General features: G+C 38.8%; 1 protein-coding gene across 2 annotated transcripts; it reads right to left on the reverse strand.

The window, feature by feature from the left end:
* Positions 1-878: 878 nt before the first annotated feature.
* fam222bb (family with sequence similarity 222 member Bb) lies at positions 879-15,614 on the reverse strand. 2 transcript variants are annotated; one of them, XM_051678795.1, is made up of 4 exons: positions 15,481-15,614; positions 13,135-13,259; positions 11,237-12,898; positions 879-981 (listed from the first exon to the last, which is right to left on the reverse strand). In XM_051678795.1, the coding sequence occupies exons 2-4, from the start codon at positions 13,211-13,213 to the stop codon at positions 953-955; spliced, it is 1,770 nt and encodes a 589-aa protein (XP_051534755.1). In that variant the 5' UTR covers positions 13,214-13,259; positions 15,481-15,614; the 3' UTR covers positions 879-952. The 2 variants fall into 2 exon arrangements, with proteins under 2 accessions (XP_051534755.1, XP_051534754.1); XM_051678794.1 differs by lacking the exon at positions 879-981 and having other exon boundaries at positions 10,842-12,898.
* Between the last annotated feature and the right edge of the window lie 2,189 nt (positions 15,615-17,803).

Raw genomic sequence — 17,803 nt, forward strand, 5'->3', positions numbered from 1 at the left:
AACTGAAATGCTATTGATGGCCGTAAAAGAAAATTATTCTGTTTCAGGTACCTGTGTGCATAAAGATAAATACTTAATATACAAAATTTGAGTCTTTTCCAGGCTCAAAAATTCTGTATTATTCCCACTATTATCAACATAACCTCAGGTCTTGCTTAATGGGTGCTTTTAGTATCTATATATTCAGATGACTATTCTGTTTGTGTTTTAATTACTACTTTAGACCATTTTGTAACAATGCTCTGTGAATGTAGGAGTTAGTTGTAGGTGCACAGTTACCAGAAGTGGTCATCATAGTTACACATAAAACTCAAACCATAGTTGAAACTGCAAAGTTGATGTAAGCTCAAAGTCAACATCGAATGGACAAGCACTGTTGGTCCATTAAATGCAAGTGAATGGTGGCCAGAACTTTGAAGCTCCAAAAAGCATATAAAGTCAGCATAAAAGTAATCCATATGACTGCAGTGGTTTATTCAGTGTCTTCATAAGCAATATCATAGGTGTGGGTGAGAAACAGGTCAATATTTAAGTCCTTTTTTACTGTCAATCTCCACTTTCACTTCCACATTCTTCTTTTGTTTTTGGTGATTCACATTCTTTGTGCATATCGCCACCCACTGGGAAGGGAGGAGAATTTATAGTAAAAAAAAGGACTTAAATATGGATCTATTTCTCACCTACACCTATAATACTGCTTCTGAAGACATGGATTTAACCACTGGATTACTTTTATCAACGGATACATTTCACTTGCATTGAATGGACCAACAGAGCTGAGATATTTTTCTGAAAAGTAAAAACAAGTAAATAATTGAGTAATGTGTCTCTCAAAAATGTCATATGGTCAGTACGTTACTGTGAGATCATTGTTCACCTTCACTTTACATCCCTTTTGGAATGACAACAGCAGAGATGTCAGAAGATCTGAAGAAAAACGCATCAGAGCAGCTCACTCCACTGTCCTCAACAACACCTGATCTGTAGACATAGCCAAGTCTCAAATCATCATTATTGGTTTAAAGGGGTGGTCACACTAGATTTTAAGCATGCAAAATTTTGGACTTAACAACGATTATGGGAAACTGGATGTGGTGTTAAACTCTAAGCCATGCATCTTCAACAGGAGTCTTCTGTCAATGATGGTTTAATCTCAAACACATTTTTGTGAAACAATGAAAATGTGTTACACAAAAATTCAAAAAGTTAATTTTAATTAAAGCTAAAGTTGCCACCCACATTGAACTGTATTACTGTAAGTCAAATTAAAGTGTATTTTTTTTTGTACATTTTTAATTATATAACTAATATAGGAAAATATTATTGCTGGGAAAGTTAAACGAACGAACAAACAAACAAACAAACAAAAAAGCCCATAGGGGGTTATACAAAGTGCTTTCCCACAAATCAAAATTCAAATTAGACTAGTAATGGTAAAAATAAAAAATATTAATACATTCAAATGGAACTGAATAATGATTCTTTTATCAGCTTTGCAATGTAAGCATCATAAAGTATGTATAACAATTAGGCTACTGTAAGCATGTTATTCTAGGCCATGCTTAAAATCAAATCCTATTACAATTTTATACAACATGGGGTCCCTGCTCCATTTCTTCACTAAGGAGCACATGGCCAGGTTGAAGGTTGAAGACCCCTCATCTAGGGCTTCTGTTTTTAATTCATCATAATAAATTCAAAATTAAAAAAAATATAATATCTTGTCCAGTTTCCTGCAACACCGCAAACTATGCAGCTTGTCTTGCATGCTAAATTTGATGCTAAACCACCAAAATAAAAAAATTCCTCCAGTAGGTCAATCTGTGACATTTAGATCTATTTGTCAAACATATTTTCGTATCAGAACATATCAGCATAATTTACCAAACTTGAACTTTGATAGGAATCAAAATACAACAATTCTACACATATAATATTCCAACCAAGTCTCATGACAAGTTGTTATAATGCATAATAGTACAAGATGGAGAATATTTCTTTCATAAGAAAATAAAGATTAAGAAAGTTCTAATGATTTTTCCTGTGAAGTTTAACCCCTAACCTAAACCTAAAGCTAACCATGATACCAACAGGAAAATTAATTTTGTGTACCATGGAAGAAAGAGGGAAATGCACTTTACAGATTATTGAAAGTTGAAGTCAGAAGTTTACATACAACTTAGCTAAATACATTTAAACTCAGTTTTTCACAATTCCTGACTTTTAACCATAGAAAACATTCCCTGTCTTAGGTCATTTAGGATCACTACTTTATTTCAAGAATGTGAAATGTCAGAATAATAGTAGAGAGAATTATTTATTTCAGCTTTTATTTCTTTCTTCACAGTCCCAGTGGGTCAGAAGTTTACATACACTTTGTTAGTATTTGGTAGCATTGCCTTTAAATTGTTTAACTTGGGTCAAACATTTTGGGTAGCCTTCCACAAGCTTCTCACAATAAGTTGCTGGAATTTTGGCCCATTCCTCCAGACAGAACTGATGTAACTGAGTCAGGTTTGTAGGCCTCCTTGCTTGCGCACGCTTTTTCAGTTCTGCCCACACATTTTCTATCAGATTGAGGTCAGGACTTTGTGATGGCCACTCCAATACCTTGACTTTGTTGTCCTTAAGCCATTTTGCCACAACTCTGGAGGTATACTTGGGGTCATTGTCCATTTGGAAGACCCATTTGTGACCGATTTTTAACTTCCTGGCTGATGTCTTGAGATGTTGCTTCAATATATCCACATAATTTTCCTTCCTCATGATGCCATCTATTTTGTGAAGTGCATCAGCCCCTCCTGCAGCAAAACACCCCCACAACATGATGCTGACACCCCCATGCTTCACTGTTGGTGATGGTGTTGGGATGGTGAACAAAAATCGAAGTGTTTGGCCATAATGACCATCGTTATTATTTGGAGGAAAAAGGTTGAGGCTTGCAAGCTGACCACTCCAATAGGTTTGAGGCTTGCAAGCCTCAACCTTTTTCCTCCAAACAATAACGATGGTCATTATGGCCAAACACTTCGATTTTTGTTTCATTAGACCAGAGGACATTTCTCCAAAAAGTAAGATCTTTGTACCCATGTGCACTTGCGAAATGTAGTCTGGCTTTTTTATGGCGGTTTTGGAGCAGTGGCTTCTTCCTTGCTGATGTCGATATAGGACTCGTTTTACTGTGGATATAGATACTTGTCTACCTGTTTCCTCCAGCATCTTCACAAGGTCCTTTGCTGTTGTTCTGGGATTGATTTGCACTTTTTCCACAAAACTACGTTCATCTCTAGGTGTTTGGAAATTGCTCCCAACCAGACTTGTGGAGGTCCACAATTTTTTTTCTGAGGTCTTGGCTGATTTCTTTTGATTTTCCCATGATGTCAAGCAAAGAGGCACGGAGTTTGAAAGTAGGCCTTAATATAAATCCACAGGTACACCTCCAATTTAGTACATCTCTTATCAGAAGCTAATTGTCCTATTGTCTAAAGGCTTGACATCATTTTCTGGAATTTTCCAAGCTGCTTAAAGGCACAGTTAACTTAGTGTATGTAAACTTCTGACACACTGGAATTGTGATATAGTCAATTAAAAGTGAAACAATCTGTCTGTAAACAATTGTTGGAAAATGTACTTATGTCATGCACAAAGTAAATGACTCACCAAAACTATAGTTTGCTAATATTAAATCTGTGGAGTGGTTAAAAAATGAGTTTTAATGACTTCAACCTAAGTGTATGTAAACTTCTGACTTCAACTGTATATGAATTGCATTAATAAATATGTAATGAGTTACCAAATTTTTTCACAGACATTTCCTTTCCTAAAATAAAGTGTTGGATTTGAGGCTGGCTAAAATTTGATGCCTGTATTGTATTGATTTGAAATTATTTTGTTGTTTGGTTTGTCTCTATAGGAATAAACATCATACCTTTTTGTATGAGTCAAGTAAACGTATACAAGCCATTTTGTGATCTTGTACACATTCTTGCATCTCTCTTGTGTTCACATTATCTGTGTCAGATAAATGCCCTAAGGTTAACTGAGCTCAAGTGCCAGATCAGTCAAGATTCTGTGGGTGGTAATCCATGTAGAAGGTAGACACTTCTGAACCCCCATGACAAGATTATTATTGAACCCAAAAGAGCATAAAGTAACACAGTGATGTAGCAACACTTTCACAGTAGTTTTAACAAATATGACAGGAAAAAGAGTCACAAGCATCTTAAATGTGGCAACTGGAAACATTTAAATTCTTGAGACAAAAAAAAAAAAAAAAAAAAAAACACCCAAAATGTTTCCTGCCATTAGTTTTGGAAATAGCCTCATTTCCACTTGAAATTAATCAGAAATTATCACTCTAATATTCTTAACACAACTGCTTAATTTCATAAAATTTCTACTACATTGAAATTTTAGCTACTGCATTTAGTACAAGTATGATATGCAAAATTTGGTTCGTTTGTCAACACTGTGAGATTTTCTGTCTGACAGTGGTGGGTCAGTTATGTGAAAATGCTCTTTTTTATTGGTCCAAAAGTTATTTAAAAATACATTAAAAAATGCAATTCACACAAAACAATTACTACAATACACCTCTATACTATGACGAAAATGTTTTCAATTTCTGAGTTCTAGGTCATTTTAATATATTTAAAAAAATTAAAGTCGAACATGTCTTCGTGGTGTAACTGTCTGCAGTAAATTAAAAATAAATTAAGTCTCATTAAAATCTGAGATTTAAAAAAAAAAAAAAATGCTGGTATAAATAGTTTTGAAATTCTCTCATTACTGCTTCTTAAAAAAATAAATAAGGGGAGACAATTTGGTTGTAAAATTTTATATTTTAAAAACTTTTGTTCTCCAAATCAAAGGCAGCCATTTTGTTGTCATGAAAAAAAAAAAAAAAAAAAAGAGAGAGAGAGAGGACCATCAAGACTGTGTTTGAAGTTTTAAAAAATATATATCAGATATTTAAATTTTTATGAAAATTTACATTTTGTTTAGGTCAAATGGAGAAACTCGAAAAATAATTCTTTTTTTTCCCCCAATGTGCTTTTAAGTCCTTGTGGTCGCATAGTGATTTGCCTCAATCCAGGTGGCGGATGAGGAATCCCAGCTGCCTCCGTGTCTGAGATCGTCAACAATCGTGTTGCCACGGAGACATAGTGCGTCTGGAGGCTTCACGCCATCCACGATCAACTCACCACACGCCCCACCGAGAACCACATTATGGCGATCACAAGGAGGTTACCCCTCCCTAGCAACCGGGCCAATTTGGTTGCTTAGAAGACCTGTCTGGAGTCACTCAGCACCCCTGGGATTTGAACTAGCGAACACCAGTGGTGGTAGCCAGCATCTTTACTCGCTGAGCTACCCAGGCCCCAGGAAAAGAATTCTTAATATTCATGACTCAAAATTTCAAGCTAATTGTAAAACAAACTTTAATTAAACTATTAAATTAAATTATTAACCCTTTTACTTAATGGTTACACCACTTAACATTTTATATCTATTTTATATAATTGTTTGACTTTTTTTTTTTTGTAGAAATTTCTAAGAAAATGTTTTTCATTTTGTATGAAACATGAACACAAAGATTCAATTCCTCTTAACTTAATACACGTGTTTTAAACTGGATTTTTAAAAGATTTTTCATTTTTATCACCTCAGACAACCTTATTTGTAAATAGATAAAACGGACATTCAATTTATAAACACTCAATTCATCCATCCATTCCAGTGATTGCTAGAATTGTTAATATTTACAATCAATTTTTTACAAGACAGCGCACATTATTTTTGTATAGATCACTGATGATTGATGATATTGAATATAGCAAAGGAAAACACATTTTGCAACAAATGTTTTTAGAAGGTGGCACTAATACGTAGATAAATCTATCACTGCACATATTTTAGAGGTTAATCCAAAATAATTCCTTGGCACATAAACTTTAGCTAAGGCAGTTTTGTCCCTGCAGCTACTCATGAATTATCAAAATGCCTGCGTTTTCATAAAATCCCAACTGTTGAAGAAAAATAAAAGGACACACCACAGTTTGCAAATGCAAATCAAACTTTAATTTGGTTAGAGGGGAATATTTGTGCAACACGTTCCTGAATTTTTTTTTTTTAATCTGGAATGACAGTTTTCGGTTACACAAAACAGGTGCGCACTGCTACCATTCAAGTGACATTTTGTTCTTTGGTGGAACAAGATGAGACACACTCGAATCCTCATAACACACACTCCCATAGTTCAAAACTGCCATTGTGTTGTGGGGTATTTTGGGGGGGGGGGGGGGGGATTGGGGCAGGAGTGCATGTGCTCCAAAAGACAAAAACTTTCTAGAGCATTCCTTCCAATGTCTCAAGGACACTAGGGAGTTCAACAGCCTAACACTCGCCACATAAACTTGTGATTCAGCAGCAACTACTCATCCAAATGGATCTCACACCTGCAGCAGCATGTGACATTCTTTTTTTTTTAACAATATCAGTAGTTTTAAAGTAGCTCAGTCCCCCAATTGTGAGCTGTGCACTACATCTATGGAATGTGCACTAGTGCCAGTCAATTTTCCATTCTGACGGTCACATACACACAGTCCACATCAGCCCAGAGGAGGCACTTCACATAGAGATAGTAACTATTAAAAAGAGTAACCTGGCTTTGTACTCTTGAGCTGTAACAGGGCATGAAATGAGGACTGAAAGAAATACAGGAAGTCTAAACATTCAAGATTTACAAATGACAGGCAAATGGAATAACTTCTTACATCTGCCGATGCTCAACCTATTAACAATATTGCATTGCAAAAAAAAAAAAAAAAAAAAGGCATAATTTAAATTAGATCTCATCTCTATCCTCACAACATTTAAAAGAAATTTCTTTTTTTTTTTGTAGTTGGAATAAAATAGCAGCTTCACGAGCAAAGTAAGTGACATGAGTGAAAGCTTAAACTAGGCCTACTCTTATCAAAAAGCCTTGTCGCAAAATGTTTATTCGCATTTAAGCTTACATTTTTATATATCATGCCAAATTTGTGTGTTTGCCCATGAAAGGAAACAGATCAAGGACTTCAATATTTTTGCTGTAATGGTTAACAAAGCAAATAAAAAAATGCACGTTTTAAAAAATATAACACGGCGTGGTCTGAATGCGACAATTGTTACAGCCCAGTACTACACATACATTGCTAAATACAAAAAATTCTTCGCTTAGGAGTTTGAAACCCTCCGATTTACAGTTTCACAAAAACAAATGTAGCTAAATATCATTAATTTATATTCTACACCATGCCTATTTTCAAGGACAGTTCAAGGATCAAATATTTAAGGCTTTTGAGGGGCAAACAGGGAGGCTATGATACTGGGTGTCACAGCTCCACCCATTCGCTCATCTGCAGTTGCTCCACTCGTTGCACTAAAGTCTGAAAATACCCGTCATCCACTGTCAGATGGCCTGCCCTGATAAAGGTGGAGAGACTCGTTCAACATCTGTAAAAGCTTGAGTCGAGGGAAAATATGAGAAGAGGCACAGGTAGACCTGAGAAAGAGAGAAAACTCTTCATGGGAGTTAAACTGTGGTGTATAATATGGAAAAATTACCAAATTCTTCGCAAAACATCTAAAAACTGAAGAGGCCGTTTATCTAAACGAAGCTAAAGCGGGCACTTAAAAGTTCACCCCAAAATAAAAATTCTATAATCATTAATCATTTTTAACTAAGGACCAAAGTATACTTCAGTCAAAGGTGAACACTCGTAGAGGACGTGTGACGCAAATCTCGTCATCAGCAGAGTGCGCAAGCACTGAACACACGCATTTTTCTAAAGGCCAGAGTATACTGCACTTTGCAGATCGCTCCACACACAGTATGTGTGACGCAAATTTTATCATCAGTGCAGCAGTGCGGCTTGACCTTGCGCCACCTAGATTTTCTTGACTCGCACACGTGGTCCTCGGTTGTGTGCATCGTCTGCGCATGCGCTGGCCATTGATTGTACTAAAAGAGTGTCACAAAGCAGTTGTAGTGCGCATGCGTCTAATGCATTCCTATTTGTTCGCGGTCAGAACAGTATACTCAGAAAGGCAACACGGTCGACCAGGCGCAAGGCGATCCAGAACACGCAAAAACCTAGGACCTTAACTGCATGTCTTGGAACACTCAGAATGCGCATGCGCCTGGAATTATTTGCACGAATGTGTGAATCCACATGGTGGCAACTCACATTTGAGCCGTTGCCGTACAAAGAAACTCTAGAAGATGTAATCGCCGCTAAACAACAGGAGACGAAGATAAAAACAACAGTAAATTTGCACGTCAAGAGCGCGTGTGAGGAGGTCAGGAGACTAGTCTCGAGTCTGAAGGACTACAAAGACATCTTTATAGGTCTAAACTCCTGAAGAGAAATAGTCAGGTGTCTTGTACAGTCATAGCACGCATGCGCCAACCGCCTGTGTATGCGTGCACCGTCAAATGGAGTATACTTTGACGGGCTCGCAGATGCTGAGCGTTTGCGTCAAAATCGAAGTATACTTTGGGCTTAATTATTAACCATTGTGTCATTTCAAACTTGTTTGCCATGATGTTTTCTGTGGTACACAAAAATAGAAATTGTTTAAGAATTGTTATGCTCTTACAATGTCAAGCTCCAAGAAAGGACAATAAAACACCATGAAAGTGGTCCATACAACTTGTGTGATATATTCATTATTAATCTTCATCTCTGCCAAAGATTGTGCACACGTTCAGTTTAAAAAATGGTGCCATTTTTTAATTCTGGATCCAACAACTGCATAATGATTCATAAAAAAATTCTACTTATATGTTCCACAGGAAAAAAAATAAAAAATGCATACAATTTGGAATTATATTTGTATGAGCAAATAACAATTGTAATTTTTGGTGATCTATTCCTTTAAAAAAAAAAAACATCTGTTGTTTAGGTTATTTCCCATAATTAAATAGAGCCAGACTGTCACTGGCTGTGAATTTCAGCTATTTTAGATAAGTACAACATGACACATCAAGTGCCTGGGGTGGGTGGAAAATGCATTGGCAAGGTTCAGCTGACAGACAACAGCGTGTGACGGAGATGGAAGTGATCCCGCGAGGGAGGAGCAGTATGGTGTTATTGATGGAGCAAAAGCAGGGAGCCAATCCGCCCTGACACACAGCATTCACACCAGCTAATCACACCTCTTAGTTACAGTAGCACAGCAGTGCCGCCACAGGCTAACCCTGTGGTGCTCATTTATATTGCGCTGACATCGACACACTTCCATCATCCAATTATGGTCAAGGACATCTTTCCTTTCATGACGAACTAACACATGAGAGGATGATAGAATTCTTCCAAAAGGAAAATTTGGGTCATCCTTTAAACATTGGTCCACTGCAAGACCTGTAGTGAGTAGGAGCCTGACATCACACACTCTCCAATGAAATTCAAGTAGTAACAATTAAATTGAGAAACAAAATAAAATTCTAAGCTATGCAATTAGGGCACAGCACAAGTCCCACAGCAACTGTAGTCTACAGCCATCTCCATTTAAACAAATCTAATAGGATAGTCAAAACAATAAACGATAAAAAAAGAAAAGCATTAGTTGACACTTCAAGTTAGGATCATCCTTTTACACAATGTGGCTTGACACAGCCCTAGTGTAACATTTCCATCCAAGACTTTAACCTGATTCATGTTCAACAGTCTGAAAAAGAAACAGTCTTGTCATGTGTGCATATCCCAGTATCAGTTTGCACTTTCATATCGATTCAGAATTAGTTTCAAAAGCACAATATGTAAACATTAACAGGGGAAAAATAAAATCAACCTCTGTACATTGTACATGTAAGCTGTTAGCTTAGATGGAAGAAACAGCCAAATATCTCAGTATCATGGCACCCCTTGAATGTCTTCAGTGAATAAGATCAACCTGTTAACAGTTAGTATTTCAAATCTCAACTAGGCCTAAACTTCATACAAATGGCTTTTGCCAAGAAGGAAGCAAATTAATGTGCATTTTGTGTGGTAAATTTTTCCTTTCAAATTACACCAATCAGCCACAACATTAAAAGCACCAGCCTAATTTTGTGTAGGTCCCCCTCGTGCCGCCAAAACAGCGCAAACCCGCATCTCAGAATAACATTTTGAGATGCTATTCTTCTTACCACAATTGTACAGAGCAGTTATCTGAGTTACCATAGACTTTGTCAGTTTGAACCAGTCTGGCCATTCTCTGTTGACCTCTCTCATCAACAAGGCGTTTCCGTCCACAGAACTGCCGCTCACTGGATGTTTTTTGTTTTTGGCACCATTCTGAGTAAATTCTAGAGACAGTTGTGCGTGAAAATCCCAGAAGATCAGCAGTTACAGAAATACTCAAACCAGCCCACCTGGAACCAACAATCATGTCATGGTCCAAATCACTGAAATACATTTTTTTTCCCATTCTGATGGTTGATGTGAACATTAACTGAAGCTCCTGACCTGTATATGCATTATTGTATGCACTGCAGCCACATGACTGACTGATTAGATAATCGCATGGATGATTGTTGGTGCCAGACGGGTTGGTCTGAATATTTCTGTAACTGCTGATCTCCTGGGATTTTCACACATAACAGTCTCTAGAATTTACTCAGAATGGTGCCAAAAAAAAAAAAAACATCCAGTGAACGGCAGTTCTACGGATGGAAACACCTTGTTGATGAGAGAGGTCAACAGAGCATGGGCAGACTGGTTCAAGCTGACAAAGTCTACAGTAACTCAAATAACAGGGTTGGCGCTGTTTTGGCTGCATGAGGGGGACCTACACAATATTAGGCAGGTGGTTTTAATGTTGTGGCTGATCGGTGTATACAGACCAGATAGGAATGGACAAAACAGTGCTAATCCAACAAACTGATGCTTTTATGGCTGTTTTCTGAAAAGAAAAGAATAAATACATGCCTACATTTGTCCAAAGGCTACTTATTTAACAAATCTAAACCAAATAAAATTACAGCAAAGTGGCACATGGATTCATGAGTACGATGGGGGGGTGGGGGGGTTCAGCTCTGCGGTAGTCACGGAACAGGAAACATTCAGTAGATCACTTGCAAGACTGAGAACAAAATAGGGAGGAGGGGACTTTTCCTTACGTCACCTGACTTACACTAACTCAGGACTAGTGTAAATGGCCGCAGCTCATCTGTACCCTGGGTGGTGAATGTGCACATTTCTACTATCACCTGAATCTGCGACCCTGCGCATTTTTGCCATTGTGCCAGTATTCTGCGCTCTGAAACAAGCCGTCTGGAAGTCGCCACCCATGTACTCCATGGTCTGCATCAGGTTTGTCTGGCTGGAGGTGGCCGCCCCGGTCCTGTACTGTACTCCGGGGGTACAGTCTATGGAGGCTCCTGAGAGGCACCCATGGAACGGCCCCACAAGGTCTTGGGACCCTGAGCTGTCACTGTTTGGTGTTGGTAAGATGCTGTTCCAAGGAGGCTGCATGTAGTGGCTGTTGCTGTAACTCATGCCACCTGGCATCCCATTGACTGGAGGAGAAGGCGTCGGTTTGTCTGTAGGGGGCTTCAAGTTGAAGGGATGACCCATGCACACTTCTTGTGGGTAGCTCATGCCCTTCGTCAGGAACCCACTAGGCCCCACCAGGGCTTCTCTGGGCAGGTTCTTGCCCTGGTGAGCTCCCTCGGGAAGGTGCTGAAGGTGTGCCAGCTGGTGCTGGCCACCCCAAGGACCCTGATGACGCTGTTGCTGTGGTAACTGTGGCTGAGACTGCTGCTGCTTCATGTCACTATGGTAAACAGGCATCCTATTCATAGCAGTAATGTTGGGCAGTGGTAGGGATGGGGTGGGACCAGCTTTGTCCGAGTTACCAAGGATGCAAGAAGGCAGAGGGCCCATGACAGGGTTGTGGGTGCACACCCGGGAGCTCGCGCTAATGAGCTGGTTGCGGCTAATGGGGCTGGGGTTGGCTATCTGTCCTTCACACACAGAGGTAGAGCCCATGCCAGCCCGTGCCTGGCAGAACTGGTTGATCTGATTGACGATGCGGTTCAAATCGCTGGGCCGGTTCTGGTGCAGGCTGGCAGCCATGGACAGCGGGATGGTTGAGGTAGACACAGTCACATTGGGAGGGGCATCAGCATCGGGCAGCTTGCGTGGCATCTGTAAGCCCCCGGGGGCTGATGGGCCAGCACAACTGGCCTGTGGCACCGGTTGGGATTGAGGGAAACCCTGGGAATGCTGCAGGTTTACCGTCTGCGCCATATCAGACAGATGCCGGAGTCCCTGCTGACCGGGCAACTGCTGCATGAGAGTCTGTTGGTGGTTTAGAGCATGGTGCGGTACTGGCTGTTGGTGAGCCTGGCTCTGACGAATAGCCTCCTGATGGGCCAGGCTCTGCTGCGGTTGTAAACTGGCCTTCTGCTGCTGCAGGGATTGAGAGTGGGCCTGCAAGACCTGAGAGTGAGTGAGACTCTTCTGGCCTAAAGGAGGCTGCAACTGAGACAGAGTCTGAAGGTGTGGAACAGTGTGAGGAACGTTTAAAGTGCTGGGATTGGCGTAAAGCCCAGTGTGCGGGTTCATGATGAGCTTGGGGAGAAATCGGGCTCGGCCGCCCTCAATGTCCTTGAGAATCCCTTTGACGGGGACTTTGACGATGGCCAAAAGGCCCGTTCGGGTGTTGACCTGAGGCGGGTAGGGGCTGTAGCGCTGGCTGGAAGTGTCGAGACCGTTCACGGTGCGGCGGATATGCTTCCTCTGAGGTACTTTCACGCTATTGGGGAAGATTTTTATAGTCAGTGGGTTATTGGCAACTTTCTTAGCATAGGCATCCAATTCCGCTGGGGAAGGATAGTGTGCTGATCTCATCCTCTGTGTAGTGTCCCCTGTGAGCGAGACAAGATGAAAATGAAGGGTATTTCAAGGAATGTGGAGCTCGTATGGTAGCATTTACAGTAACTGCTTATCAGGGCCCAAACAGAAGAGAGCCAAGAAGCTTATTCACTAACAAAGGCATAGAAAGATAAACTAGGTCAAATGTACATACTACTCTCCAAAGCATATAGTCTAATCAGAACAATGTTAATTTCTGTTGTAATTAAGGGTGTTAATGAGAGCTTACATTTCTGAAGTCCAGTGTTCATCTGCGTGTGAGAGAGAAGCTCGAGGGAGGGGTCTGATACCGGCAGACAGGCCAGCATGTCACATCGAGACTAATGTAACATTGGACTTGTACTCCTCATCACACTGCAAAGGAAGCAGTCACATCAGAAGCAAAAATGAATTCATAACATCCATCTCTTAAAATACATGGTGTAAAAAAAGGAACATTAGCTCTTTTCTTCTCAGAGGGGAACACTGGCTATATCCAATGGAGATGTTAGGCAGCTGGAAAACATTGCCTTAGTCTAGGGCCGAGTAAAATTTCAGATTTTCCGATTAACCTTCATTTGAACAATCCAAATATTCAGCCTTAAAATCCAAAGATCGATCTTATACTTTAAAGTTTACTACAGTTTTGGTTGTGTTTATTATATCTGTTAAATAAATTGCAAATCAACAGCATAGTTTGGGCCCTGATGTTAATTTTTTTTATGAATTTTTTTTTTTTAAATGTACAAAGTAAGAAGGTTTCCTGTATAATTTACAGCATTAGCTGAGAGAGAATTTATTTCATATGTAGGCAAAATGGACATTATAACAGAAATACACCAGAAAAATTCAGAATAGAAAGCTTGTGAATCAGAATCGAATCAAAGTCTGGAAATCTGTATCGATACCCAGCCCTACATCAGTCGTCATTTACTTTCATTGCATTTCTCCATACAATAAAAGTGAATGATTACTGAGGCTAACATTCTGCTTAATATCTCCTTAAAAATACAGGTTTGGAAGAACATGAGTGTGAATTAACGACTTTTTTGATGTACTATCCCTAGGTCCAATTTTAAGTGTAGGTTTAATGGAACTCACACTACAATGAGAGTTAATGTGTAATAAATTATTACAGGGAAACTTCTAGTTTAATTAGTGGTGGCTCGGAGCAACAGAGAAGCAGAACATCAAGCTGTGAGAAGCAGTAATCAAATATCAGCACACCTTGAATTTCTGAACAAGCAAAGTAATATTGACTTGAGTTTGATGGTCAACAAATGACATGATTTACAGCCCGCAGCAAGAAAAACAGCCATCACAGTAGTATTCAAAGGCCCTACCAAAGCTAACTTACCTGAACATACATCAAACGCTGGTGCAATAGAGCTCTGTAATTGCCTCATTGTAGCCATTTGTTTAAATACCATGCATTCATCCATGACCTTTTTAAATGGATCTCTGAAACAGCTGGTGTCAGGGCCTACAGTGCACACCCTGCAGTTTGAGTGTCAGGAGTGCGATGCAAACGCATCCTCCCGTCTGCCTGGCAGGTGCCCAGGGGCACGGCAGGGGATGCGGCAACACGACCACAGGCCACATGCTCCCAGCTGACTCCTCCAATCTGAGATGTGCAGGTGTCAAAATGGGCAGTCGAGACAGAGCCTGACATGTTCCTCCAACCACCCCGCCCCAAGCTATTATCATCTAGTAGCTGCTTTTAATTTTACAGTGAAGGAGGTGTTATCAGCTGAAGCTTTGACACACAAGCTCTAAAACACTCTGGTATACTGGATCAATTATGAATCAGAGAACCAACCCATGTATCCCTTCTCATATCACCCCAAAATGGACCAATAAATGGAGATATTTTTAGTTGGTGATCTCCAAGTAGTTTATCAAAAACCTTTGAAAAGTGTTCAAAATCTAGCCAAACTCACAGCTCAAAGCTTTTTCCAAAGCAAATACACTATGGACAGCAACTCTCAGCTATATGTCTGGCTTGAATTTAAGCTGACACACATACTGTAAATACGCACTTACTTAATAAAAGACAAAAGAGGCTTTGAAGGAGCTGAGCTTTATTGTGGTAATCTGGAACACAAATCATTATCAATATGACTAGCTAAGCATAAAACTGAACCATCTTAAGTTCAAAGTGCAGATCTTTACTTTGCTGCATCATCCACCCTAAAATAAATCAGCTAGCCACCAAACTTTGCTTAGCCACAAGCTACATACACAAAAATGATCTAAAGACACAGACACACACACACACACTATTTTGGGTCACTGCAGTACATTGGACTCACATCTATCCTTTGGACCAACGGTGGAAGTGATATAACCAGCTGATTGGATGTTTGTTGTGTCCATTTAAAGCCCAGCTAACTAGCCAGCAGGCTAAAGCTAAAGTTAATGGTGATTAGTGTGAGATCTGAGAGCCTGTCTTGATATCTCAGCGTCTGTACTTGCTACTGCCACTAGCATATAGCCTCTGTCTTCTTTGTGCGAGCCACTGCCCGGCTTTCAACTCGCAGTTTCTTAAAATCGCATTAAAATGAACAGATATGATGTGTCGAAAAGGGAAACTTACTCTCTGGCTTCGGGATGAGACGTGCGATTCTTTAAACGAGCATTTTGGTGGGTTATTCGGCACCTGTGCTCTCCTTGTGTCGATAAAGCGCTTGTCTAGTCACTGCTGCTGCCCAGTGCCCACTGCTGCAGCCTATAACCCGCGCATGCGCAATACGCTTTTCCCACGCGTCTTCCTCGCTGAGGTCGAGAAGCGAATATAATTTGTGTTTAACGCGCCACCTATTGAATTGGAATAACATTGTCATGTTGGTTTATCAATCGTTTTTGTCCAGTTTAAAGGGACAGTTCACCTCCCCCCACCAAAATAAATAAATCTCTCATCGTTTACTCATCCTCATGCCATCCCAGAGAATAATATTTCAGCTCTGTAGGTCCTTATAATGCAACTGAATGGTGGCCAGAACTTTGAAGCTCCAAAAAGCACATAAAAGCAGCATAAAAGTAATCCATAAGACTCGAGTTGTTAAATCCATTTCTTCAGAAGCGATATAATAAATATTGGTTAGTAACAGATCAATATTTATGTAATCTTTTACTATAAATCTCCACTTTCACTTTCAGTACACATATATAAAGGCATAAGAGTAATACAAATCTTGTATATGTAGGCTTGAATAGTAAATAGAAGTTAAACAAATTGTTAATGAAAAAAGTGGGAATAAAAATCTCTACATGTAAAGAAAAAACATTGGAAAGGAGGTACTGAGAGAAGACCTGAGGTAGAGCATAGTGTACGAGTTATGTAGACAGTGACAGTGCAGTAAAGTGACGTTCGATTTGGTTTAAGAGCAACAATAAATAAGTAGTAAACAGTAAACCAGTAAATAGGGGCTGGCAGCATATCAGTATTCACGGAAAATTTACATTTGGCCAACCAACGTCACAGGGGCCAAACTAGAATTCTTTAGGGCCAACTCTTCACACAGTTAGGATCTTACAAATAAACAATTTGTAAATAAAACTAGGCCTACAGCATACTTGAATAAACCTAACCAAAAATGTATTTTCTAAAGTAAAAGAAAATAAAGCCAACTTCTGTGGCATTAGTTTCATAATGATTAAGATCCCCCCATTTTGTTTGTAATTTCCATTATTTTTTATTGTGATTTCTATTTTTATTTTTATTACTTTAATACAATATATTTTTTAAATACTGTTAAACATGTTTTATTTATACACAATAATTTCAATTTCATAACAAAATTCCATCATAATCTTTAACAAAATAAAATTGAAAAAACAAAACTAAATAAAGATAAACTAAATAATAATAATAATAATTTAGTTTAAAATTACACAATTCAATATGATGGAATTTTGTTATGAAATTGAAATGTGTAAGTCTTTTTTTTTTTAATTCTGAGTGTTGGATGTGTATATATAAATACTGGAAAATATATTTTTGAATGAATAAACAGCTGAAGACATCTCTTCTACAAGCACTTAACCAATACACAAGCATAAGGCACTATTTAATATAAAAAAATCTGTTCCCTCTGTGTCTGTTTTATTTCTTCTGCTCTATAGCTTCTGTACTATTCTAGCTACTATTAGTACTTGGCAGTTCAATACTGCAGATATTGTTGGCTTTTGTATGACGAATTGCTTATGATCCTCATTTGTAAGTCGCTTTGGATAAAACTGTCTGCTAAATGACTAAACATAAATTTAAATGTACATAATAAATGAATACAAACACTTTCTATCACACTTCACAATTTAAATAATATGGTTTTCTTTTTTTTTTCTTTTTTTGCATTACAGAAATGGTCACAGTTCAAAAACTATTAATATTCCTAAAACAGCCATTGTCTGCATGGAAAGTATGGTCTTATTACTTTCTCTTGACTTTGGGCTGAAATATGACCTGGATATGTTCTATGTTTTCGTGAGATTCATACACTCGTACACACACACACACACACACACACACACACACCATACTTTATCTTCCTGTTGTTCCAGTTTCCTTCAACATTTAAATGCTTACCAGTTTTCCCTCTGCCATTAACCTGTTTCTAAATGACTTGTATCCTACTAAACATGTGACCATCTTTTTCTAATCCTGATCATAGAAATAACAAATGGATTGATTGTCTTGTTAATCACCAAAGCCTTTGTATTTGGCAGCTGCTTTTATGAAAATCACTGCACAACAAAAAAGTGGCAAAAGTATGATACTCCAATGTTTTTTTGGGACATAGTACAATGGTACTTCCATGTTGTGTTGGAAATATACCATGATAGTACCATTCTGTTCTTTAAAGTACATTTGTCAATACCATGGTAAATACCTTTGTAAATACCATGGTACATGAATA

This window comes from Myxocyprinus asiaticus, chromosome 39 (assembly GCF_019703515.2).
Source record: "Myxocyprinus asiaticus isolate MX2 ecotype Aquarium Trade chromosome 39, UBuf_Myxa_2, whole genome shotgun sequence".
Taxonomy (NCBI): Eukaryota; Metazoa; Chordata; class Actinopteri; order Cypriniformes; family Catostomidae; genus Myxocyprinus; species Myxocyprinus asiaticus.